Raw genomic sequence first — 24,437 nt, 5'->3', positions numbered from 1 at the left:
GGAAATGATCTATTCATTAATTTCTGTTATCATGAATTCATCCATAATAATGAAAATCGTTTATTTGTTTATGATCTTATATTATTTTCAATTAATTGTAACATATTGTAACTGCACTGATCTCTTCATATTTTGTTTTTAGGGTGACTCTATCAAACAAGAGAACTATAAATTCAACTGCTCTTTTAGAGCTGATTCATACACTGTAGGGTTAAGTAAGTCAAAAAGAATGAGCAGCTGCCCAGTCAGTCTCCATGCTTATTTTAGTCACTGCATGCTTCCAAAGATAAAGCAGGCAGTGACTGGCAGAGCTGTGTGTCTGCTTAAGAGATTTGGGGTTCAGTGCACTTCATATCACTTGACTAGGTATCAGAACACGAAGGATCTACATTCACATTTAATTCAAAATTCAAGGAGGTGAGAGGATGGAAAGAAGTAAAAATAATGTAAGTACGGCTGTGTTTTACATTTTTTTAATGTTATGAAGTAATTTGTAATGAAGCATGGACAACACTTTTGTTGTGGAACTTTTTACTTTCTGTGTATTTTTAAATGTTTGATGTATAAAGAGGGTTTTAGAGTTTTAGTGAAAAATAAAATGGAATTTCATCTGTTTTTTTGACACAAGATTTAGACGAGATTTAGTTGAAAATAAATTTTTAAACATGTAATATGGGTACAAAGCCCTTTTCTATTCAAATTGCTTGTTTAAAGATTGAAAACAAAAAACAATGCCATGTGTATTTGCTCATACTTTAAAGCTTCTCTGACACATTTTCATTGTTTCTTGTTGTAGATGACAAATGAAGCTGAAGAAATGGCTCAGACTCTAAATATAAAAATGACTGAGGATTCTAATCCAGAGGTTTCACCGTCCACCTCGGTCACTGCCCAAGGTATAGAGAACTTCCGTCCTGTTGATTTTCAGTCTGGAAAGCTGTATTTTAAATTAACATTGAATCAGAAATGTTATCACATTAACAAAATATTATTTAAAGTTCCCATTCCTACTTGCTAAATTTTATGCCTTCTTGTTTTAATGAAATGTCAATTACAGCCAGAAGCAGAGTGAAATGGCACTTGAAGAGTTTAGTGTACCCTTGCTCCAAGCATCTATTTCATAAATATAATATGATGAAAATCTATTTCGAATCAAAACTTAATAATTGAACTTTTTTTTGGAAAAGACTCTTTTAAAATACTTGAAATTTGCATACAATGGATTTAAAAAGTGTACATCCCATTTGTAATATAGATAAATGAGATTGTGAGAAAATATTTCAAAACCTTTTCCACCTTTAATTTGACCTTTAAACTCTGATAGAGAGGTAACATGTACAAAAAAACAAAAGCTACAACGCCCTAAATTCACAACTCGGTACAGCCTCAGTCAAATACTTTGTTTTATTTACATTTTTATCCTATTTTAACATTTCATATAATTGAGTTTTGTCATCCTTCATAGGCAATCACAGCATTTTACCTTGCATCAACTACTTTTGAGAGCCACCATATGTCTTTACTGCTCTGTGGCTTCCCAGCCTGTCTTTTACCTCTGGCGGACAAAAAATTTATCAGCACATTTATTATGAATTCACTCAGCAAGTTTTAATTGTACATTTTTATTAATTCTCATTTATGGTTTTTATTTGCTCATTCCAGGTCAACAACCTTCTTCTGCAGAGAGTGAACAAAACAGGGCAACAACTGCCTCTGCAAAAACCAAGGAAAATGCCATCAGGCCAAAACTCCAGTTAACATTCAACACATTCACAGTCAAAAGTGGAGAAGATCTAAAAGTAGAGATCCTTGTGGTTGGAGACCCTGCACCAAAGATTGAATGGAAAAAAGAAGGTCAGGCAGTTAAGGAGACATCAAGGCTAGAGATTTTAAATAAAGCGTCTTTAACTGTCCTTCACATCAGACATGGTGTCAGAGAGCATTCTGGCCAGTACTCTGTCACAGCAAGCAACTCTGCCGGGAAAGACACAACAACCATCATGGTGGTTGTTCTTGACAAGCCAGACCCACCCACAGGGCCCGTGAGGATTGATGAGGTTAATTCTGACTATGTTATTATGTCCTGGGATCCACCTTCATATACAGGAGGCTGTCAGTTGGAGAACTATGTCGTGGAGAAACGGGAAACAACAAGCACGGAGTGGCACACTGTGTCCGCAACAACAGTTAGAACAACCATCAAAGTCACCAAGCTGAAGACAGGAAATGAATACCAATTCAGGATATCTGCGGAAAATAGGTATGGAAAAAGTGCTGCAATCACTTCTCCGGTTGTGACAGCAAAATATCCTTTCAGTGTACCTGCTTGTCCTGGCACTCCCTTAATATCCACTGTGACAAAGTATAGCATGGTGGTTGAGTGGGAGCCACCGCTCAGAGATGGAGGCAGCCCCATCATTGGCTATCACATTGAACGTAAAGAGAAGAACAGTATTTTGTGGACCAAGCTGAACAAATTTGTTATTACTGACAGTCGCTTCAAAGCAAGTGGGTTGGAAGAAGGCATTGAATATGAGTTCAGAGTCTTTGCTGAAAACATTGCAGGACTGAGCCCATGCAGTAATACATCGGAGTGTTGCGTGGCAAGAGATCCCTGCGATCCACCTGGGAAACCTGAAGCAGTTGCAGTGACCAGGGACAGCATCACACTTCAGTGGGCAAAACCTAAATATGACGGAGGAAGCACCATAACAGGATATGTTGTAGAGAAAAAGGAGCTCCCGGATGGCAGATGGATGAAGGCGAACTTTACCAATGTTACTGACAATCTTTTCACAGTTTCAGGACTGACAGGAGGGCAAAACTATGTGCTTAGGGTAACTGCTAAGAACAGTGCGGGTGTTTGGAGTGCACCCTCAGAAAGCATAACCATTCTTGCTCAGGATGTTATTGAAGCACCCACTGCATTTATTGATCCTAAGTTTAAGAGTGCTATTGTCATCCAAGCTGGAGAAACTTTTGTTATTGAAGCTGATTACTTTGGGAAGCCTCTCCCAGAAGTTGCATGGCTGAAAGATGGGAAAGAAATCGAGAAAGGTACGCCTAAAATAGAAATCAAAAACACCATCACTCATACAACTCTCACTGCCAGAGACTGCACACGTGCGGATGGAGGACGCTATGTGTTGAGTCTTAGCAACAGTGGTGGAACTACAACCATTTCGGTAAATGTGAAGGTCTTAGATAGACCTGGTCCTCCTGATGGGCCACTAAAGGTGAAGGTTATAAGTGCAGAGAAATGCAACCTTAACTGGAACCCCCCTTTAAATGATGGAGGTGCCAGCATCACCCATTACATCATTGAAAAAAGGGAAACCAGTCGTGTTACATGGACAGAGGTTGAACCTCACATTGAAGCTATAAGTTACAAAGTGACAAAACTGGTATGTGGCAAAGAATACATTTTCAGAATTGCTGCTGTAAATAAATATGGGGTTGGTGAATTTTTAGAATCTGAGCCTTTTGTTGCACAAAATCCTTTCAAGCCACCTAGTGCTCCCTCCACTCCTGTGACCAGTGCTGTGACTGGAGATTCAGTCGTGCTAACATGGGAAAGGCCTGAGAGCGATGGAGGCTCTGAGATTGATGGCTACATCCTGGAAAAGCGTGACAAAGATGGTGTGCGATGGACCAAATGCAACAAGAGAAGATTAAATGACATGCGCTTTAGATGTACTGGGCTTGCAGAGGGACATTACTATCAATTTAGAGTTCTGGCAGAAAATGCTGCTGGTGTGGGCGCACCCAGTGAGTCTAGTGAGTACATAAAGGTATGTGAAGCTACATACCCACCTGGCCCACCTTCCAACCCAAAAGTAACAGACTATTCCAGCAGTACGGTGTCTCTCATCTGGTCAAAACCAATTTATGATGGTGGAAATACAATCAATGGATATATTGTGGAATTGAAGGAAGCCACAGCAGATGAATGGATTGCATGCACACCAAGAACAGGAATAGAGGACACAAAATACACTGTAAAAAGATTAAAAGAAAATACAGAGTACAATTTTCGTATATGTGCAACAAATTCAACCGGTGTCGGAGAACATGCGGATCTACCTGGTTCTGTAGTAACAACTGAAAAGGTAGAGGCACCAGAGATTGAACTGGACAATGCTCTGAGAAAAATTGTAAATGTTCGAGCCTGCTCCACCTTACGTCTCTTTGTTACCTTAAGAGGACGGCCAGAGCCTGAAGTTAGGTGGACAAAAGCAGACGGCACTCTAGATGAACGCGCTCAAATTGAGGTAGCAAACTCCCACACTGTGTTAATAATAGAAAATGTCTCAAGAAATGACAGTGGAAAGTATGTGTTGACTGCTGAAAACTGCAGCGGTTCCAAATCAGCATTCATCAATGTGAGAGTGCTGGATTCTCCCAGTGCGCCAACAAATTTAGAAGTAAAGGATGTAAAGAGAAACTCTGTCTCCATCTCCTGGGAGCCACCTCTTATTGATGGAGGAACAAAGATTTCACACTACATAGTTGAAAAGAGAGAAGAGGCAAGAAAGGCATTCACTAGTGTTTGCAGCAACTGTGTAAGGAATTCCTACAAGATTGACAATCTACATCAAGGAAGCTTTTATTATTTTCGTGTGATTGCAGTTAATGAGTTTGGCACCGGACAACCAGCAGAGACTGCTGAAGCTGTTAAAGTGTCTGAAGCTCCTCCACCTCCTGGCAAAATCACACTGAGCGATGTTACTTGCAATAGTGCCAGACTCTCATGGGAGAAGCCCGATCACGATGGAGGAAGCAAAATCACCAGTTACACTGTAGAAATGCAAACCAGAGGAGACGACGCATGGACAAAATATTCAGAAAGTAAAGCACTAGAGGTGACCATTGATGGGATGACAGCAGGAAAGGAGTATTTCTTTAGAGTGAGTGCTGTGAATGATAAAGGAACGAGTGAACCAAAACCCCTGTTGACACCTGTCGTAGTAAAAGATAATTGTGCTAAACCTGTTATCAATCTGTTAAACAACAAGTTTAATGTAAAAGTAGGGAATGATCTAAAGATTGATGTACCTTTCAAAAGTTTGCCACTGCCAACAGTAGTCTGGAATAAAGAGGGAAATATGTTGAAGGAGACAAGCAGAGTAAATGTACAAACATCTGAATCCGCATGTCAGCTTTTTATCAAGGATGCAACCAGATTTGATGCTGGTGTGTATGAAGTAATCCTAACCAATGCTGCTGGAACAGCATCAACTGAAATCTTTGTGAACATTTTTGAAAGGCCTGGACCGCCGAGTGACCTCAGTGTGGAAGAAGTTAGCGCCGACTTTGTATCTCTGACATGGCAACCCCCGCTTTACACTGGTGGGAATGAAATAAGTAATTACATTGTTGAGAAAAGAGACATCGGCAGTTCAGTATGGCAGAGCGTGTCAGCTACAGTCGCAAGGTCATCAATCAAAGTTTCCCGTCTGACTCAAGGGACTGAATATCAATTTCGAGTTGCTGCAGAGAATCGCTATGGAAAAAGCCAATATCTTGAAACAGAAACAGTCATTGCCCAGTATCCCTTCAGACCACCTGGTCCACCGACTAACATTCATGTTGTCCAGGCCTCAAAGTCTGTAATGATCATTGCTTGGGGCAAACCAGACAGCGATGGTGGCAGCCCTATCATTGGTTATCATGTTGAAAGCAAAGATCAAAGCAGTATCCTATGGACAAAAGTAAACAGAAGCCCAGTGATTGAGAACCAATACAAGGTGACAAATGTTGAAGAAGTTCTGATATACGAGTTTCGCATATGTGCTGAAAATTTGGCCGGTGTTGGACCCTGCGGTAAGCCATCTGAACCCGTCGCAGCAAGAGACCAGTGTGATGCACCTTCAAATCTCAAAGTTACCAATGTAACCAACACTTCAGTTTCACTCTCCTGGGATAAACCACACTACGATGGAGGAGCCAAAATAACAAGCTACATTGTAGAGCTCAAAGAACTGCCAGATAGCTGCTGGTTGAAGTGCAACTTTACAAACTTAATGGACACTTCTTTTGAAGTAACTGAGCTCTCTGAGGGTGAACAATATGAATTTCGTGTTACTGCAAAGAATGCGGCAGAGTGCTTTAGTGCACCCTCTGAAACCACTGGACCCATTACGGTGCAACATGATGTGGAGCCGCCCATTATTACCTTGGATGAAAAATTTAGGCAGGTGGTGGTGGTCAAAGCAGGAGATGTACTTAAAATAGATGCTGAAATTTATGGTCGCCCTAACCCCACAGTGTTTTGGCTGAAAAATGGAAGAAACATAAGCACCAAGGGGAGGGTCGAGATATTAGCAACAAAGTCCCATACATCTCTCCTTGTCAGAGAGAGTGTCAGGAAAGATTCTGGACAGTATACTCTGACCGTACAGAACGCAGGCGGCGCCACATCCAGGGCTATTACCTGCAAAGTGCTGGACATACCGGGCCCTCCTGCTGGACCTCTGGAAGTGTCTGGACTATCAGCAGAAAAGTGTACCTTGTCCTGGGGACCTCCTCATGAGAATGGAGGTGCAGAGGTCATGCACTACGTTGTTGAGAAATGTGAAACCAGTCGTATTTCCTGGACCCTTGTGTATGGCGACATGATGGCAACCACTTGCAAAATAACCAAGCTCCTCAAAGGAAATGAATACATTTTTAGGGTGAGAGCAGTAAACAAATATGGAGAGGGTGAGATTTTGGAAAGTGAACCAATAAAAGCTATGGATTCCTTCACTCTCCCATCTGCTCCAAGAGATGTTGAAGTCACTAGTGCTACCAGTGAGTCTATGACCATCTCCTGGAAGAGGCCTGTTTGTGATGGTGGTAGCCGTATCAGTGGTTATGTTATAGAGAAAAGGGAAAAGCACGGTGTCCGCTGGGTTAGAGTCAACAAAAAAACAGTCTATGACTTACGAGTCAAAGCTTGCGGCCTGCATGAGGGATGCGAGTATGAATTTAGAGTATTTGCTGAGAATGCTGCTGGTCTAAGTGAACCCAGTGCACCGTCCCCTCTCGCCTTGGCAGAAGACCCAAAGTTTTTACCTTCCCCTCCAACAAAACCCACCATTACCGATTCCTCCAAGTCCTCCATCACTCTGACATGGAATAAGCCACTGTTTGATGGTGGAGCACCAATTACAGGGTACAAAGTTGAATTTAAAAAAACTGCAGAGGAAGACTGGACTGTAGGAGTTCAGAACACAGACAAAACAGAGTTTACAGTGACTGGACTTACAACGGGGGCAGAATATGTGTTCATTGTTAGATCTATTAATAAGATTGGCCTGAGTGAGCCCAGTCCTGAAACAGAACCCGAACTTGCCCTGGAAAGGGAGGAGGAGCCCGTGTTCAACATCGACCCTGAAATGAGAAAGACTCTTCTCGTTAAAGATGGAAGTAGCTTTACTTTGACTGTACCTTTCACAGGCAAACCTGCTCCTAGTGTGTCATGGGAAAAAGCAGATGTTGATCTAAGGGTCAGGGGACTTATCCACACCAGCAACTTCATCACCTCTATCACAGTAGAGCAGGCAACACGTGATGACTCTGGCAAATACAAAGTCAAGCTTCAAAATGTTGCTGGATCTGCTACTTTAATCATGAATGTGAGGGTTTTGGATTCACCAGGTCCTCCTATCAACATAACAGTCAAAGATGTGACTAAGAACTCTGCCACTGTGACCTGGGACATCCCTGAGAATGAAGGAGGAGGGCCTGTGAAGAGCTACCTCGTAGACATACGAGAAATTAGCAGAAAAGGTTGGACAAGACTCACGGACAAATGCCGACGACTGTCATATAAAGTGTCTGATCTGGAAGAGGGAGGAATCTACTTCTTTAGAGTCACTGGTGAAAATGAATATGGGATTGGCGTTTCAGCTGAGACGAAAGAAGGAACAAAAATGACAGGTAAAATTTCACTAGCATATACAAAACTGCAACTTTTAATCATAATGTGCGCATTGATTTCTGATAATGCTGTGCAATAAATCTAATCTAATTTAAGTACTGTTATATAATTTAAAATAATGTTATGATGTTATTCCAGGGACAACAGACTGGGAGACCAACCAAGGGGCTTAACTTTTCAAGCCTGTGTTGCAGCCTGACCAGATCAACTTTCTTTTTTGATTTCTAAATATTTTAGTTTTGTTTTTTTTTGTTTTGTTTTTTTAACTATTTGTTTAGTTATAATTATTTGTGTTGGGATTTTGATTTGGAATAGCCAATAATATACATATTAAAGCTTGTCCTTCTAATGTTTTTTTTTTTTTTACATTTAGAGTTCTTGCTAAAATGAACTTTATGACTAACAGATTTTTGTTTATAAATAGAATAAATGCATCAATTATTATTTTTTGTTTAGAAACAATAAATTGACTATAAGACAGTAATAAAATGAATGTTGTTTCATTGAAAAGTAAAGAAGTAGTACATTTACTTTAGAATTTGTATGGCAATACAAAATATTGTATAACAAAAGTATAATTTTTTTAAAAGTGTATAGTGTACTTCAAATGGTTTGAATAAATAAAAACAAATATAATCATTTTATTCAAGAAAAAAAGTTTGGATTTTGACTATTTGGTTAATCACAACAAAAAAAGGGGGGTATTAATGGAGGTGATGGTGCTTGCATCTGTGTTTATACAAAACTGTAAAATGATTTAAAATAATGTGTGACAGCAGGGAAGGTAATCCTTGCGTTTTTGTTTAATTATCTATTATTGTTCTGTTAGTTGTAGTTAACAGTACGGCCTGTAATTAATAATGCACAATCACATATATTTATAATTATTTTATTATTATTATTTATTTATTTATTTACTTTTACAAAAGTTCAGTAAGGCACAGGCTACGTCATTTGAAGCCGTTACGTAGACAAAAGGGGGCGGGACCACTGGCGGGACAGGGTGCGCTTACAAGAAGCCGGAAGTAGGCCGAACGGTCACAAACATTTTAGCTTCGTTTTCGATCACGGCACTGACAAAAACAGAAATATTGGTCTGACAGTTCAAAATGGGAACAACGGCAAGTCAGCTGGCAAAGGACTCGCTTTCAGAATACCAGGTAAATGATCACTTACTTCTAGAAAAGTTTGTTTTAAACTCGTGAAAAAGCGAGAAGAAACGTAACAGCTAGGCCAGATGTTTTAAAATGTGAAAAAGAGGCAACTACTTCAGATAAAATAGTTTGCATTAGTAGAGTAGTTGTTTATAAGTTTTTAACCTCAACTGGCGTTGATTTTTCTCCACCTGTTGTAAGCTTACTGTTGCAATATTACTATGGCTCACTAAAGGCACTAGTAGGACTTGGAAACTTGAGGGGGAGCTATTTCTCTTTAATTGTTGGCTTTTTTTTTAATATTAATAATCTTTCAATCAAATTTTAGGAGCTGACCTTTCTGACAAAACAGGAAATTCTACTGTAAGTGACAATTCTTTATGCACGTTAAGGTAATTTAAAACTACGAGAGCTTCCGATACATGATTAAGTTGTTGGTGTTTTTTCATGCGTTAGTGCGCACAGGAGATTCACAGAACTACTAGACAGAGATGAAAGAAACCATCCAAACCCCAGAGTACCAATGGAAGTCATCCTTACTCTACCAGAGCTGAAGGTGACTATCATTATTATTCTACCATGTATAATAATGTTTTCTTTTTAGTTCTTGTTTACATGCTGTTAGATTGTATAATAAATTTGCATTATATAGGATACAAGCAGTGACCTTTGAACTTGCTCTTGTAACAGTCCAACCCTTTTAAGACAAGAATCTGCCAAGTATTCTCCACATCTGAAGATAAAGATGGAAGCCTGACGTTCGAAGATTTCCTGGATCTTTTGAGTGCCTTCAGTGACTCTGCCACTCTCGAAATCAAGTCCCACTATGCTTTCCGTATATTTGGTAAATAAAATAGATTGACCTGGTTAACTTTATGTAGGCAGACAGCAGTGTTTGTATTAAATAATATACATAATTATATATTTTTAGACTTTGATGACGATGGAACTCTTGATTGTGGTGATCTGGAGAAGTTGGTTAACTGCTTGACCGGTGAGACAGAGGACACAAGACTGTCCAGTGAAGAAATGAGACAGCTCATAAGCAACGTGAGTTCACTTCTCTTCGGGAGTATGAGGAGGAAATCTGGGGCATTAAAACATGTTTCTCCAAGTTGGTACACTGAGGCATCATTCGGTTTCATTTGCTTCCCATTTAGATCCTTGACGAGTCTGACATCGACAAGGATGGGACAGTGAACTTATCTGAGTTTCAGCATGTCATTTCAAGATCTCCAGACTTTGTCAGGTTTGTCTCGTTGCATTTGCCTTGCAAATGTTCATTATTCACTGATTATTATTATTCACTCCTGATATTTAATTTCCCCACAGCTCTTTCAAGATTGTGCTGTGAAGACTTACTACTATGCAGTGGAAATGTATCTGTCTTTCATTTTCATTTCATTTTAAGCAAAACCAGTTTTAGTCACTTTCCTTAAATTATATTTACCTCTGACTTTATCACTTTAACAGTTTTATGAATGAAAAAAAAATGTATTCCTTTTTTTTCTATCTTTTCTTGAATAAAAAAATGTTAAACTATCTGCTCCCCAAAGTGTCTTTAAATATGAACAAAAATGACAAAACATATTTTAATCATAAATGTTAAAGTATTTGTTGACGTTTCCTAGCATGTAGTCCAAAGTTCACTGCCGGTGCTCACAGGGGGTAATTCTGGGACATTTTCCAGTCCAAGTACTTCCTTCTTGACAGCTGCAGTAAAAGTGTTCCATGACCCACAAACCACATCAACGACATGCAGGTTCTCATTCCTGAAAAACTCCACACACTGAGGCTCGTCTAAACTGGAAGTTGTTTGGTGCCCAAGTTGGCCGTATTCTCCTGAAAACACGAGAGAAGAGAGTTAGGAAAGCTCATTATTAACTGGTTGGTCTAAAAAATGTCTGTGTGCGCCAAACGTACCCCATCCCCAAGTGTAAAGATAGCCTGTTGCTGAATGAGAAAATATGCATATCAGCTGCTCGTTCTAAAACAATCATTGGCAGGACGTTTAATCTTCAACTGTATTCCTTACTTGTTACCGCAGCTGTGTGCCGGGATCCACAGCTGACTGTACTGATCTCGCATGACGGACTGACATCGACCAGAGCTGGGAATGCCTGGATTGAAATGAACACTTCTTCATGTGGCTCTTCATCAGGACATGTGCTGAAACTGCCGCATCGTTCTCCTGTTCAATGCATTGAAGGATATTACTGTTAAATGAGCAACAAACGGAAAATGGAATTTTACTGCAACCGAGTAGAGAAGACGGATGTTGGTAATCTGCTGGATTTAAGGTTTTACTTTCTGAAACATTCTGACAAACCTGCTTGCTGATCACTTTTCTGTTGTGAAGCTTTCCTCAAACCACGTGATGGAAGTCCAAGCTGACCGCTTTCATTCCAGCCCCACACATAGAGGTCACCTCCATCTGAAATAAAATAAATCTTTTTTTTTTTTTTTTTTCCTTTCTCCGTTTGGGGTCTGTGATATAATTATTTGATTTAAAACTTACCACCAACACAGACGGAGTGCCAGCCTCCTGCAGCCACAGACCTCATGGACATCCCCCACAGAGCCTCCACTGTCCTGGGCTCCTCCTCAGAGATGAGTCCTCCATGCCCCAACTGGCCATGGCTATTAAAGAAACATGTCTGCTGACAAACCAGAACATGCACAAGCGAGCTTAGACCAGAATCCCCAGAAGTGTATGAGCTCTACCTGCCCTGACCCCAGGTGTAAACAGCTCCAGCAGCAGTCAGAAGGACGGCATGTTCTCCACCCAGTGCAAGGCTCTTGGCTTGGAGGTGAGAAGACAAGGAGCGGAAAATAGGGGGTTTGGAGGAAATGTATCCTCCTGGGACCAATGGCAAATTCACATCTACATCAGAAGAGAAAAAAAAATCAAAAAACAATTACAGGGCAGCTATTTGATGCAAATCTTTCTCAGTTGTACAAACTCGAAAAGTAATATACCAGAGTTCTGCGACTGAGTCATCTCCATGCTCCATGATGGGGTCTTATCCTTGCTTTGCAGATCCCAGGATTCAATTCTGCCTGGTAAAGCAAGGGTAAGATGCGTTTCACTAATTGCTGCATCTTGACAGCCACTGGTGTTCGCTGTAACCGGACTGAAGGATTCATTGGAGGAGATGGATGCACAGAAACCAGCCAAGCGCACACAACTGTCCTCTGCAGGATAAAAAAAAAAAACAAAAAAAAAACACAGCAAGCTTGTAGCCACTCACTTCCTGTTCCATCTGTTAAAACATGCATTACAGACGAGGTATTTTCTAAATGACAAACCTACCATCTAAAAACAAAGATGCTCTCCGACTCCAACTTGCTCTGATTTTAGTTCTACCTCTATGGTTCACCAGGTCCACGGGAACACATACTTTCTCCTGCCCCACAGCGTTGCCACTTTCTTCTTTTTCCGACTTATCCGGCACGCATATTTGAGCAAACGCATTGAAGCCAAACCCAAACCAGCGCATTTAACTCGCTTTAGTCTTTCGTCTCCCCTCGGAAGCCCCACGCAACGCGGATTCTCCAAACTGAACAGGAACTAACCGGAAGCACTGCGCATGCGCTTCTGCAACCACATGACAGCCGCGGTTTTTGGTTTACAATCGTAATCAACTGCACAGCAATTGTTTCGCAGAAAGTTTATTTTCATGATCTTCAACCTCTCCAGTAAAAACGATACAATACAAAACACGCCAGGAATGTAGTGATTCGGCAAAAATTGAAACCAAAAGTGACAATTTCAACTGGTGGAAAAATAGTACATTTCTATGCAGGATGTAGGGAAACAGCATGATTTGCATTGATAAAACAAATACAGAGTAGATCAATAACCAACAAGAACAATAGGCCCCCTTTGAGAACCAGCCTCGGTATCCACAGTAACTTTTTCACGTGCTTCAGCATCAGGCTATTGAAAGAAATGTAGGTAAAGGCAAACGATTGGAGTCGCACCGAAATGCTTTGGACAATTACGTGAGAACGGAGTGTTTTTCAGCTGGCTAGCTGTTATGTTAGTCATCTATGCATTGCCAGTGCAGTATTTAATCAGATCACAATAATAATTACCTGACAAGATTTAGCTTAAACGGATTACCTGTGATCCATGCTCAAACTGCATGTAGACAAAGGAAATATGAGCTAAAATAAAACAGTTTTATTCTGCGTGCTAATCTGTAAACAGTGAGTCCTCAACGATTGCGTATTTTTGTTATAATGCACATCCTGAACATGAAAGGAGAAACTTTGAGTGTATTAAAGTGTCTATTAAAGGTTATTTGTGTCCACATGTGTTTTATATGCTGAAATTGTAGAACCCACTTTAATAAACGTCCTATTGCTTTTCCCCATTTTTTTTTTTTTTTTTTTGCTCAGATGAGATGCCCTTTTAATAACTCACTGCAGGCAAAAATTTAAGATTTCTTCACTTTTCACTTCCAAAAGGCACATTCACACTCTGTAGGAGTGTTTTTCAGGGCTCAGTTCCTTTGCCCTTTTCCTTTTCTATCCCGTCTTCCCTGCTCCGAATGATGCCATACTCCACTGCTTTATTTAGACAGTTCTGAGCGACCTTGGAAACAGGATCTACTGCGCCTTCTCCTCCCTTTGCAAGGACAGTGAGTATCTCCAAAGCTTCACTCTCCATAAGAGCCTCAGCCAGACCTTTCTCCGCCTGCATCATGTTCTGAACTATGACCACGCCGCGGTGACGCAGGTCAGATATTTCACTGAGCAGCAGAGCCTGGAAAATCTCCAGCCAATGGGTTGTCTAGGAAGGATGAAGCACAGGAGTCAAGCAGAGAATAAGCGCAGCATTTAAGAATACATCAGTAAAGGTTTTCTTACAGTTCCAGGGATTCGAGGGCAGAGCTCCGGCTGTTCGGCAGTCAGCATGGCCAGAGTGCCTGCAGCAGCTTTTCGGAGCCTTTCATCCTCTTCTCCGCAGTAAAGCACGAGGAGCTTCAGGCGATCGTTCCCTGTGGCTACGAAGAGCTTCTGCACCTGAGGACAAACGGCACAACTTTATTTTTCAGCCGTTCTTAAGATTTAGTTTTACGGTGCCTTGTGAAAGTATAGCCCAAAAACAGCTTTACTTTTTTTTATGTATTTACATAAACTGTAAAATAATTTAAAAAAAATTCTTAATTCTTTGGATGTAATTTTAAATACTTTAACACAAAGAAGTGTATAATTGTGGAGTGGAAGGAAAATACACCATGTTTCAAATCTGAAAAGTGTGGCTTGCTTTTGTATTCAGTTCCAATTTTTTCTTTGAGCCCTAAATAATACCCAGAGCAATCACATTTACTCCTGTCACAAAAGGAGTAAATAGGATCCCCCTGTGTGTAATTTAATCTGAATATCAATCTAGCTGTTGAGGAATTTTATTGAACATGAAGGACCAAGGATCACGGCAGACAGGTCAAGGAGAAAGTTATGAAGAAGCTTAAGCCATGGTTAGGTTATAAGACAATTCCTCAGGCTCTCCAGCACTCCAAAAATGTGGGCAAAACTTTAATGCTCACATTCAAACCTTTTTATATTGTGCTGGCTATTCCCATCTTTTCTAGTTCTTCAGAACTGGACACTTATTTACTTTTCCCCCTTTTTATACACTGGTGTTGCGCCCGCTACTTTTCGGCTCAAGCTATGCAGGGAACACAGCCAAAACTTCACAGAAACGCACTACTTTGTGATTTTCCTTCCTAAAATACCCCAGTGAAATATGTTGACATTGGTGGTTGTCAAGTGTCAACATGTGAAAAAGTTTAAGGGACATGAACACTTTTGGGGGTTACTTTTTATGATGGCGTTATAGATAAATATGTGTTACCTCTGTACTCAAAACTAAATTGCACATGCACTCAGTGGCAGCAGCTCGGACCAGCTCATTCTCTTCAAACATGTAGCCTTCAATCTTTGGCAAGGCCTTTTCCTTGATGATCTTTTGCCTGTGGAAAGAATATAAAAATGAAAGGTTCTAAAAAAAAAAAAATCTATCAAGGCAAGCATGGCAAAGTACAATGTAACTTAAAGGAGAGCAAAAAAGTTTAAGAATCATCCTGTCACTTAATGAACAGAACAATAAACAATTGTGTCTGATTTGCACAATCCAACTTTTAACGGGAGTTTGCTATTTGAAAAGGCATTATAGATTCTACTTTAAAAATGGGCATCGACTACAATGGAATTATGTACAGAAATAGATAAAGTGATCCTAACTTTAAAAAAAAAAAAAAAGAGAGACCAAAACATTTGAACTGGAACCACATGAACTCATATTGATTTCAGTAATCCCAACAGCCTTTGCATATTTATTTCTAGGGAAACACTTCCCCCTAGTGGCCAACCTGAGTCTTTCACTTATTCCGGCCAGGTTGGTGAGAGCCATCAGAGATTCAAAGTTTTGCAGTAAAGTGCACTCCAGGTGTAAAAGGTTCACGAGCGGTCGCACCACCTCATAGATCTGCCAAAACATGAGGAAAATTCAAGGCACGTTCAGTGTTTGCACTGTTATAATAAAATCTACTTTTGCATTTGTGTTTTTACCCGCTCTCCTGGAAAGGCAATCTCTGGGTTAGATGTGATGGCTATTTTTGCCAGGGCTTGTGCAGCTTTCACCTTTCCTATGTCTGTGTTGTCAGTTGCAAGGGGGATCAAAGCCTTTTGAAAGGGAAGATCAATAATTAATCCTTTTAGCACAGAGTTTGGATTAGAGTGCAGGTTAAAGCGGGCATACATTGACTCGCAAAAGTATTTCAACGGGATTTTATGTGAAAGATCAACTGAAAGTAGAAAAAGGACTTAACATAGAAGGAAATGACAAGTGAAAAGTGCGGTCTATGTACGTTTAATTATAGATTATAAAGAAAATAAAATGCATGGAAATCCTCAGATTTTGCTTTGTTTGCATTTTTGAAAATATTTCTTTTTTCACAATTCAACACTACTTTGTGTTAATCTCTCATGTAAAATCCCAATTAAAACATATTGATGTTCCTTGTGGTGAAACGTGACGCTTACAAATTGATACACTGACACAATTTATGCAAATATGCATTGTATTATTGTGTTTTACCTTTCCTCCGCCTTGTGCCACCAGTGGACCTCTGTCCTCCTGGCGATCAACTAAAGCCAGGAAAACCCTGCAAGGACAAAGGGTGTCAAGAAACCTACAGAAAAACTGTCTAAAGAAGAACATTTACTTCTTTTGTTAGTACCTGGCAATAAACTCCCTGCAAGCTTCTGTGAGGGCAGGACTCTCCTGTTTGACCATACACACCAACGCTGACACAACACCAGCTTCCAGAAGTTTACCTAGCCTTTTCTCCACAAAGGATGGTGCATCCTAACAGCAAAACACATTCACATTCAAAATGATCGCACTTAAGTGACGATACATTAGGAAATAAATATAAAGCAGTTTGGCATTGCAACTAATCAGTCCCTAAAAAGAAGCAAGTGTGACACACCTTTGGATGCTCCTCAGGCACATGCTGCTTTGCATACTTGGCCAGCTCCACCAGCTGAGGGTCTGGTTTCTCCACATCGTAGCTGTTGGTGCAATTTACCAAAGTGGAGCCCACAGCAAAGAGAACCGTCTTATCTTCCGACTGCATGAAGCCAAACAGAAGCACACGGCAAGAATGTGATTTAGTGGTGTAAGTAGATCCCTCCATGACTCCTTAGATATTTAAAAAGGTTTGGGTTTCACTTGTATGCAGAAAATGAAAAGATCAGTACAACCTTTGCCAGATCAAACATGGCCAACAGAGCGTTTTTGTCTTCCACTAGGTCTTCCTTCACATCGGCGTCAAAAGTGAGGTAGGCGAGACCTTCCACAGACCAACGGCGAGACGTCGGGGGAAGAGACTCATTACACAACCACCTAAGAAGAACAGAGATGGGACAGTTGCAACCCAAAATCCACTGCTATATGTTGCTAGGCTAGGATAAAAGCATAATCAGGAGCACGAACTTCCTGCACTGCTTGGCGAGCTTGAGCGTGGATCCCTCTGCAAATTGCTTCATGCTGAAATCTGTGCCTCCCGCTGATCCGAGCTTGCACAAGCCCTGCATAGCAACCCGCACAATACAGTCAGTTTTTCTTTCACTAGATTGTTTTTATTCCCTCTATCAGTTTGCGACACTTACCACAAGAGCTCTCACACGTATCCTGTCATTCTCGCTCTTCTTGTAGAGGTCCTTCAAGAGCGCCACGCCGTTGGCTGTGATGAACGAGGCTCTCTTGGCCTTGCCTGCAGCGTGGATGAGAGCCTCCACGGCAACCTGTTGGTGAGTCACATCTTCTGAAGCACAGAGAGAGATAACGGCGTCCATCATCCCAGACATTTCCAGAGTGATGTTGCCCACATCGCTCGGTCCTTGGAGGAGCACAGAAACTGTCTGAATGGCACGCAGTTTGCCATCTAGGCCAGACCGTCTGAAGTGTTCCCTATCAAGCAAAAAAATATATATTATTTTTCTTTTTCTAGGGAATGTAATGATTTAATTTCAGGAGAGGCTTTAGAAAGATTTGGCTCACTGCACGTATTCTTCGCAAAGTTTATTGAAGTTTTCTCTCTCTTTGTCGCTCTTGAGGTCATCATAGAGTTTGCTAAGCAACACAGAGCAGCTCATGTGAGTGTTTTCTGTGAGAGGCGGCCCCTCCGAGAGCTCAGCAACAGTCCCAGCCACCTGCAGGATTTTCTTCAGCCCTACAAAGGAACAGAGTGTTCTTTGTCTCAGACAAAACTTCTGGTAAATATTCTTCAGTGCTGTGAATAAAATATTTGCCCCCTTTAAATTTTTACACACTTTTATGTCTGTGGTCAAACCAAATATTATTAGAGAAAGATAAACTGAGTGACTTGAAAAAAGTTATGGATCCATGAAAGCACTGATATGGGTTCTTGTTTACATGCAGGTGTGTTTCCTACCCTGGTCTATCACCCATAACGAGAGGGAGTTGTCAGGGTTCTTCAGGGACTTGCGGGGTACTTGCTTGACCAGGAGGTTGATGGCGCTGTCTCTGCCTGGCCCGGACACATTTTGGGCTGGAATCATTTCCAAAAGGTGGCGTAGCATCGAACGCAGCTCCTTCGACGGTTCTGTGCCAAATTCACAAAGAAAATTACCCCAGTGGTAAAACGTCACAAGAGTGTTGCCAAGTCCAGGTACTCACCAGGAAGTATGGCTTCATCTTTGCCTCTAATCTCTCTTTTCATGCCCTCTGTCAGAGCCTCAAACATCACCTGCAGCAGGTGGCATGCAGCCAGAGACACAGTGGAGGCTGCTGACCCCATTACTGCACACAGCTGTTCCATTCCCAACTCATTCACGATCGCCATGGTCTGAGAATAAAACAGTGAATGTCAGCATGTTGCCACGTATTTTATCGTCTGAAGAACAAATGCCAGAGATTGTCTCCTTTCATCTCAGTCCAGTGGAGAAACTTTAGCAGAAGTTTTTTTTTTTTTGTAATTTTAGAAATCAACTAAATGTTCTATTTTCAGCATTTTTTTTTAAATGTATCTAAGACGATTTCTAATTCTTGTTAAAATCAGGCTCAATACTAATAGTAAATACTAAATTAAATCAATACTAGGTTATGACCAATTATTGAAGGAAAAAAAGATTGATGCAAACATTTTATTTATGTGGAATACAATAAAACCTCTAAACCTATTAAATAGCAGTGGACATTTTATTGCCAACAACTGAATAAATGTTTGAGGCAACTGGCAATCAGTATTTTACTTCACCGTAAAGGAATTGATTGTTTTTTCCTCCAAAGTTTGGGGGATCATCATGATTTTTGTTTAGACAATTTGAGACAGGCCTTTGTGATCTATTTGTCCAGCTGTGTTTTTTTTTTTATTTTTATTTTTTTACCTGAATTACCTTTTTTTCCATGGATTTTACTTTAAGTTACCAGCAAAGTGCACATTTGCTGGTAACTAATGAACAAAAACATTTGAACAGATAAATGAGGAGTTAATCTTTTGGTATACTCTCATTCACATTCAACGAATGGAAAGAATTAGCAGGAAGAATTAAGGAAGAGAATTAAATGACGCTTACTCTTGATTGGTGTCCTGTGCACAATCCTACTAAGGTCCTGAGACCAGAAAGGACAACATCTTCCTGCTTTGATGACAAAAGTTTCTGAATCAGCTTCACTCCATCATTGCGGAAGATCTGCTCGGCTCCTCCCTCGTCTCGGGACAATACCACTAAATTCTGAGCTGCCTGAAAGAAAAAAAAAAAAAAAAAAAAAAAAAAAAAAACTTTTTGGTGAATCACATTTTTACAGATAAATAATGAAATTTCAGAATATATTGACAAGCGGTTTACTCTGACTATGCGAGCCATCTGTACCTTCTGTCGATCGGAGTCTTTAGCAGAGGAATCTAAGAGGACGGAGAACATCTGCTGCACACGAGCGTCTGTGGAGTTTAGCTGTGCTGACTACAGATTGAAGGGAGAAGATTTGAATTAGCTTCAGTTTCACCAGGGACCCTGACTCACGACTTAGTCAGCCTCACGTCACCTTCTGCTGGATCTGTGCTCCCAGCTGTCTGAGCAGGTCCTGGAAAGCTCGGTTTTTGGGCTCCAGCTGCGCACACCTCTGGGTATCCAGGAAAGCTTGGTCGAGCCGACCGAGCTTCTGGTATGCCTGAGCTCGCCGAAACCTGGCTTTCACGTCGCCGGGGTCCGTGTCAAGAGCTGAAAAGGGAAGACAGTAGTAAAGTCGACAATTGATATCCACATGAAATTCTGAACTAAAATAAGAATTCAAAGTACATAGTCTAACGTCCTATTAAAACCCATAAACCTGCACTTGATGCCTTGGATTCAGTGGGTGAGGAAGATAATACAGATAATATCTAAAGCTTGTCCAGTGGACTCTGTTGTCTTCTATCCAGATGTCCCACATAGTAAGTCAAATATTTTATAAAGTAATTGCAGCTTGTCGACTTTGAAATGTATCTGCTGTTATTTTTAGTTGCTTCCATGTACAGCTTAACTGAGCTTTTGTAAGTTAGTATAAAATAATAAAGGTAATCTCTATGTCTGGCAATAATTAGATTAAGTCATACGTTTGTTTTTAAAGGCTATATGATATTAAGAAAACATACAATCAAGAGATTATTGTTGACATCAGTTGCTAGAGTAATTAAGTCGCTTTGTCCCCCCCCCCCCCTTACCTGCTATATCACTCTACATGAACATCTCTGTAGCTGAGATCTAAAACAGGTTCGGCTATTAACAGCAGTGAGAAACAGTTCAACAGAACCAATAAATTATCGGCATGCAGAGCAGGAAGAGCAGAGCAGAGCATAACACTTGAAATATGATTGCCTTCCAAATACAGTGGATCCTTAGAATACAGATTGAATTCATTTGAGCAGGCAGTTGCCCAGTTAACGTGGCTGTCGAAACAGGTTTCCACAGCTAAAATAATTGGTTCTACATAGTGTCATCTTCAAAACTCACATAACAACCAGCATCTGTCATACTGAGCATAATATATGCATCATTCCGTTAGAATTGTTTTTTGCTAGAGGCATTGCATTGTGAAACATTAATAAAACTATAAATAATAAAGACAGTGCAGTTTCTAAGGGAGGACTTTATGTTTGAAAAGTTTAACGGAGGTTTTGAGAAGGAAAATCTTACTTCCTTGTACCTCCAATGAGGGCATCATTGCCACTGTTGGCTTTTTTGCTTCTAGAAGGCAAAGTGAAAACAGTAAGACAAAGTCAGGCATAGGGACGGGCAGCTTGTGTACTTAACATAGCCATCCTACACATTCCTCTGAGGAGTGTTCAAATGTGTGTTCAGGACAATCCTGAGCCATTTCACTCAAAAGACAAAAACAAATAAATAAATTAAACCTGCAGTGATGATCAGATTTTATTATTCAGCTCTAGTGAAGTGAAGTTGAAACAAAATAAACAAAAAACATTCAATAGGGACCTAAAAAAAATGATTCCAGGTTTGAAAATGCATAGGTTTTTAAGGTATTAAACTACTCTGACTTACTCTGACCTACACTGATTTAGTTGCTTATTTTAGACAAAAACCTCCATGTTTTGCTCCCATTTTCTCATATTTATTGGAGGTTATAAGTTGTTTACACCAAGAACAAGAAGGTCTATGTTCAAATTCTGACTTGGGGTCTCTCTGTCCTTTCCGCATGTGCATAGTTTATTTCACAGTACTTCAGTCTTCTCAAGCAGTCCAAAAGTATGCATTGTCAGGTCAACTGGTGGAGTGTGCAAGTGTGTACTTGGTCTCCTGTGAAGTACTTGCAACCTGTCCAAGATTTACCCCACCTCTCTCCTAACTAACCCATTGCAATGATAATTAAAGAACTAATGGGTGGTCTTTCACAATTCAGTGTACTTGGATACCTTCATATGTTTAGTTTTTTCCTTGTTTTTTATTCACTTTCATAGTTATCTATTGTTTTGTACATTGAAAACGTATCCATTGTTGTAGTACCTTCTTAATAAGTACTGAACAGTGCAACCTGGCTTGTGGTCACCTTCAAGTCTGGACATTAATTAATTCTAGCAGGCTGAATGAATGCTTTGTAAACAAGCTGAAAACCTACAATTTTTTGCAATAGATACCAATGCGACACTATAGTGTTTTAAAGCAGCATGTGATAGAATAGAATAGAATAGAATAGAATAGAATAGAATAGAATAGAATAGTCGGACCTTTGGAGGCATCAGCCTCTGCTTTGCTGTACTCCTCCAGTTTAAGGTAGCAGGCAGATCTGTTGCGGTATAGTACAGCGCTGTCTGCCTGGCTGTCAGTCAGCTTCAGCGCTTTGGTGTAGCAGCAGAGAGCTCCCTGCATGTCTCCCGCCTTGAAAAGGGTGTTCCCCTCCTCCTTAAGGGCTGCGGGGTCCTGGATTCAACAGCAAAGGTGAGCAACGGACTCCCAGAAAGCTATCCAAAATATGCTGAATGAAATAAAAATCGGCCGAACGGCTCACTGCAGCTTCCTTACCTTCTGCCTTTCACTTTCACTCATCTTTGACTAATTATACACAGCACGATGTGACTTTATATGTTGAATTTGTATTCAAATATCGCTCATATTATCACGTACGGTGCAAACTCCTAACATCTCCCAGCGCTTCCTGGAGTACGTAGCACGTTCGTGACGTTTACGCACAAACCACGCCCCTCCCCTCCTACGCCGCTTTACCATAAAAGGAAGAAGGCAGCCAAATCATTCCTGTCTCCTGCTCTACTTTATTTGGTTATGGTAACTTTGTGGTTTTCTTTGGTGCACACATACAAAGATAGCTACATCAAGCCACATTTGTGTTTTAACCTAACTGAAACAACAATGCATAGCAAGGTATAAGTACAGATTCTAGCATCTTAGGTGTCATAACAAAGAAATACTTGGTTAGTTAAATGCTTTACAGTATAATAACAGCCCTGTCAATCAAATAGTATTTCTAAAGACACAAGCATTTCTTTGTGACAAGGGAAGAGCATATAATTATCAAATCAGAATAAGATAAATTATGTTTGTTTCGGAAAGAAAAAAAAAGCAATCTAACGTATTTTATCGATTCATTACGCACTTCTGATTTGACAGTTGTCCAGCAGAGAGTACATTGGCACTCTTCACAAGGAAGGTAAGCCACAATAGGCCATTGCTGGAAAAGCTCGCTGTTCCCAAAGTGCAACTGGAAAGTTGACTGGAAGGAAAAACTACAGCAGAAAAGAATTGCACAAGTAACAGGGAAAACCACAGGCTTGAGATGAGTTGAAGGAAGGTCCATTCAGGGATTGAAGCATTTTTGTACCTGGCTTGTTTCTGGAGTTAGTACTTCAAGAGTCACAACACACAGATGTGCCCAGGTTTTCAGATAAAGGAAACTTTGCATTTGTTTTGGACCTCAAGGGTCTAGGATCTTGGAGGACAGCAAAGAGGCATTGGAATCCTAGATGCTTGATCCTGTGTTGAGTTTTTTCAGTCAGTTATGATTTAGGGAGCCATGTTATTGACTGTTGCTTGACAAGTGGCTTGAAGTGATCTTAGGGCATTATATACCTTATGGGCTCATCTATTTGGAGCCCAGAAGCTATATAATGCCCCATTATATACCTCCATCTGTGCATTGGCCCGGATGAACAGGCCAATGCACAGATGGATAGACAGATTTGGTGACAAGCTATGGAGATGCTAATTTTATTATCCAGCAGGACTTGGCAACTGCCCATAAAGCCACAATTTATGGCTTTATGGGCATACAGTCTTACAGCATTGACCAGGGTATCATATCACGTGTTGGGTGTGGTCAAGAGGAAAATAAGAGACAACAGACCTAACAATACAGATACGCTGAAGGCCACTGTTACAGGAACCTGGGTTTTCTTACAAATTCAGCAATTATGCAGGCTGATCGCTACATTGATGTAGAACTTAATGCAAAGCAATTACTAACTACTGAGTGCACATACTGTATAATATATGAACATACTTTTTAACAGGTTGACATTTCTGCAAAAAAATTTTTTTATTGGTCTTAATGTTCTAATCATATCTCTGGTTTTCATCGCCATCGTCATCAAAAATGTATTTGTCACACTCATGATAGTAACTGTATATTACCCCTTATGATGGTAAAAAAGCTTCCCATGATAACATAACAGTGTGGTTATTGCTAAAAAAAAAAAAATAATAGTCTCTCTGCTCCTGTAGGGACATAAATGCATCACAGAATGTATTAAACATATCAACAGATCTTATTTACCTTTATAACACTATTGGGTGATATAAAAGTGCTTTATATCACATATAATAGTTTGAGCTCTGCAAGGCTACCAGGAAGGCTCCTGTTTGGTATTTCTCATAGTCCCCCAGGACCTCTCAGTCAGAGACTATGTTGTTTGTCCTCTGTTGTCTTGGAGACCAGGTGGTTCCCTGCAGGCGTTATGCTCAGTTACACCTGTTTAGATTCTAACATTACCGTGGCACCTTTGTTGACTGGGCAGCCTAGACAGTCAGTTCATGTTTCCTAGGCTGAACTGTAAGAGGTTGATCATAGCAGATCTGCAGGAGCTCTCTGCTCCTTAGTGATGGCACCAGGGATTCAAGAATTTTCATATTTCTTTTTAAACTCAAACTAAAGCAGCTGGGTAAACATTTGTTTCTTATCAACAAAGTGTTTTGCAAGAGATTATGCTGTCACCACTGGTGTGTTCTCTGGGGCCAAACATAATAACACTGTGATACAGCTTCAACACTACACTTTGAATGTTTTTGCACGTCATATTAAAAATAATCAGTCT

General features: G+C 40.3%; 4 protein-coding genes across 4 annotated transcripts; 2 read left to right on the top strand and 2 right to left on the bottom strand.

Moving 5' to 3' along the window:
- Positions 1-294: 294 nt before the first annotated feature.
- Positions 295-8,502, top strand: LOC106945050 (titin-like). The gene is made up of 4 exons (XM_015028464.1): positions 295-446; positions 797-896; positions 1,663-7,923; positions 8,063-8,502. Exons 1-4 carry the CDS (start codon positions 426-428, stop codon positions 8,095-8,097), a joined length of 6,417 nt encoding a protein of 2,138 aa, XP_014883950.1. The 5' UTR covers positions 295-425; the 3' UTR covers positions 8,098-8,502.
- A 403-nt stretch (positions 8,503-8,905) lies between these two features.
- cib1 (calcium and integrin binding 1 (calmyrin)) lies at positions 8,906-10,620 on the top strand. Its single transcript, XM_015028468.1, has 7 exons — positions 8,906-9,084; positions 9,407-9,441; positions 9,535-9,634; positions 9,769-9,922; positions 10,010-10,128; positions 10,239-10,327; positions 10,411-10,620. Exons 1-7 carry the CDS (start codon positions 9,034-9,036, stop codon positions 10,430-10,432), a joined length of 570 nt encoding a protein of 189 aa, XP_014883954.1. The 5' UTR covers positions 8,906-9,033; the 3' UTR covers positions 10,433-10,620.
- A 36-nt stretch (positions 10,621-10,656) lies between these two features.
- rccd1 (RCC1 domain containing 1) lies at positions 10,657-12,667 on the bottom strand. Its single transcript, XM_015028467.1, has 8 exons — positions 12,392-12,667; positions 12,058-12,273; positions 11,803-11,962; positions 11,597-11,718; positions 11,408-11,512; positions 11,114-11,269; positions 11,002-11,031; positions 10,657-10,920 (listed from the first exon to the last, which is right to left on the bottom strand). The coding sequence occupies exons 1-8, from the start codon at positions 12,576-12,578 to the stop codon at positions 10,706-10,708; spliced, it is 1,191 nt and encodes a 396-aa protein (XP_014883953.1). The 5' UTR covers positions 12,579-12,667; the 3' UTR covers positions 10,657-10,705.
- Positions 12,668-12,737: 70 nt separating this feature from the next.
- Positions 12,738-22,283, bottom strand: unc45a (unc-45 myosin chaperone A). The gene is made up of 19 exons (XM_015028466.1): positions 22,135-22,283; positions 21,840-22,032; positions 19,661-19,836; positions 19,489-19,578; positions 19,192-19,359; positions 18,293-18,461; positions 18,048-18,218; positions 17,654-17,825; positions 17,263-17,563; positions 17,087-17,181; positions 16,855-16,996; positions 16,581-16,721; positions 16,329-16,456; positions 16,187-16,253; positions 15,658-15,771; positions 15,459-15,574; positions 14,942-15,059; positions 13,954-14,109; positions 12,738-13,876 (listed from the first exon to the last, which is right to left on the bottom strand). Exons 1-19 carry the CDS (start codon positions 22,156-22,158, stop codon positions 13,580-13,582), a joined length of 2,838 nt encoding a protein of 945 aa, XP_014883952.1. The 5' UTR covers positions 22,159-22,283; the 3' UTR covers positions 12,738-13,579.
- Between the last annotated feature and the right edge of the window lie 2,154 nt (positions 22,284-24,437).

This window comes from Poecilia latipinna, unplaced genomic scaffold (genome assembly GCF_001443285.1).
Source record: "Poecilia latipinna isolate Pla-1442-1.1 unplaced genomic scaffold, P_latipinna-1.0 Scaffold125, whole genome shotgun sequence".
Lineage (NCBI taxonomy): Eukaryota > Metazoa > Chordata > Actinopteri > Cyprinodontiformes > Poeciliidae > Poecilia > Poecilia latipinna.
Note: the sequence above shows the minus strand (reverse complement) of the source record. Positions and strands in the feature narration are given on the sequence as shown.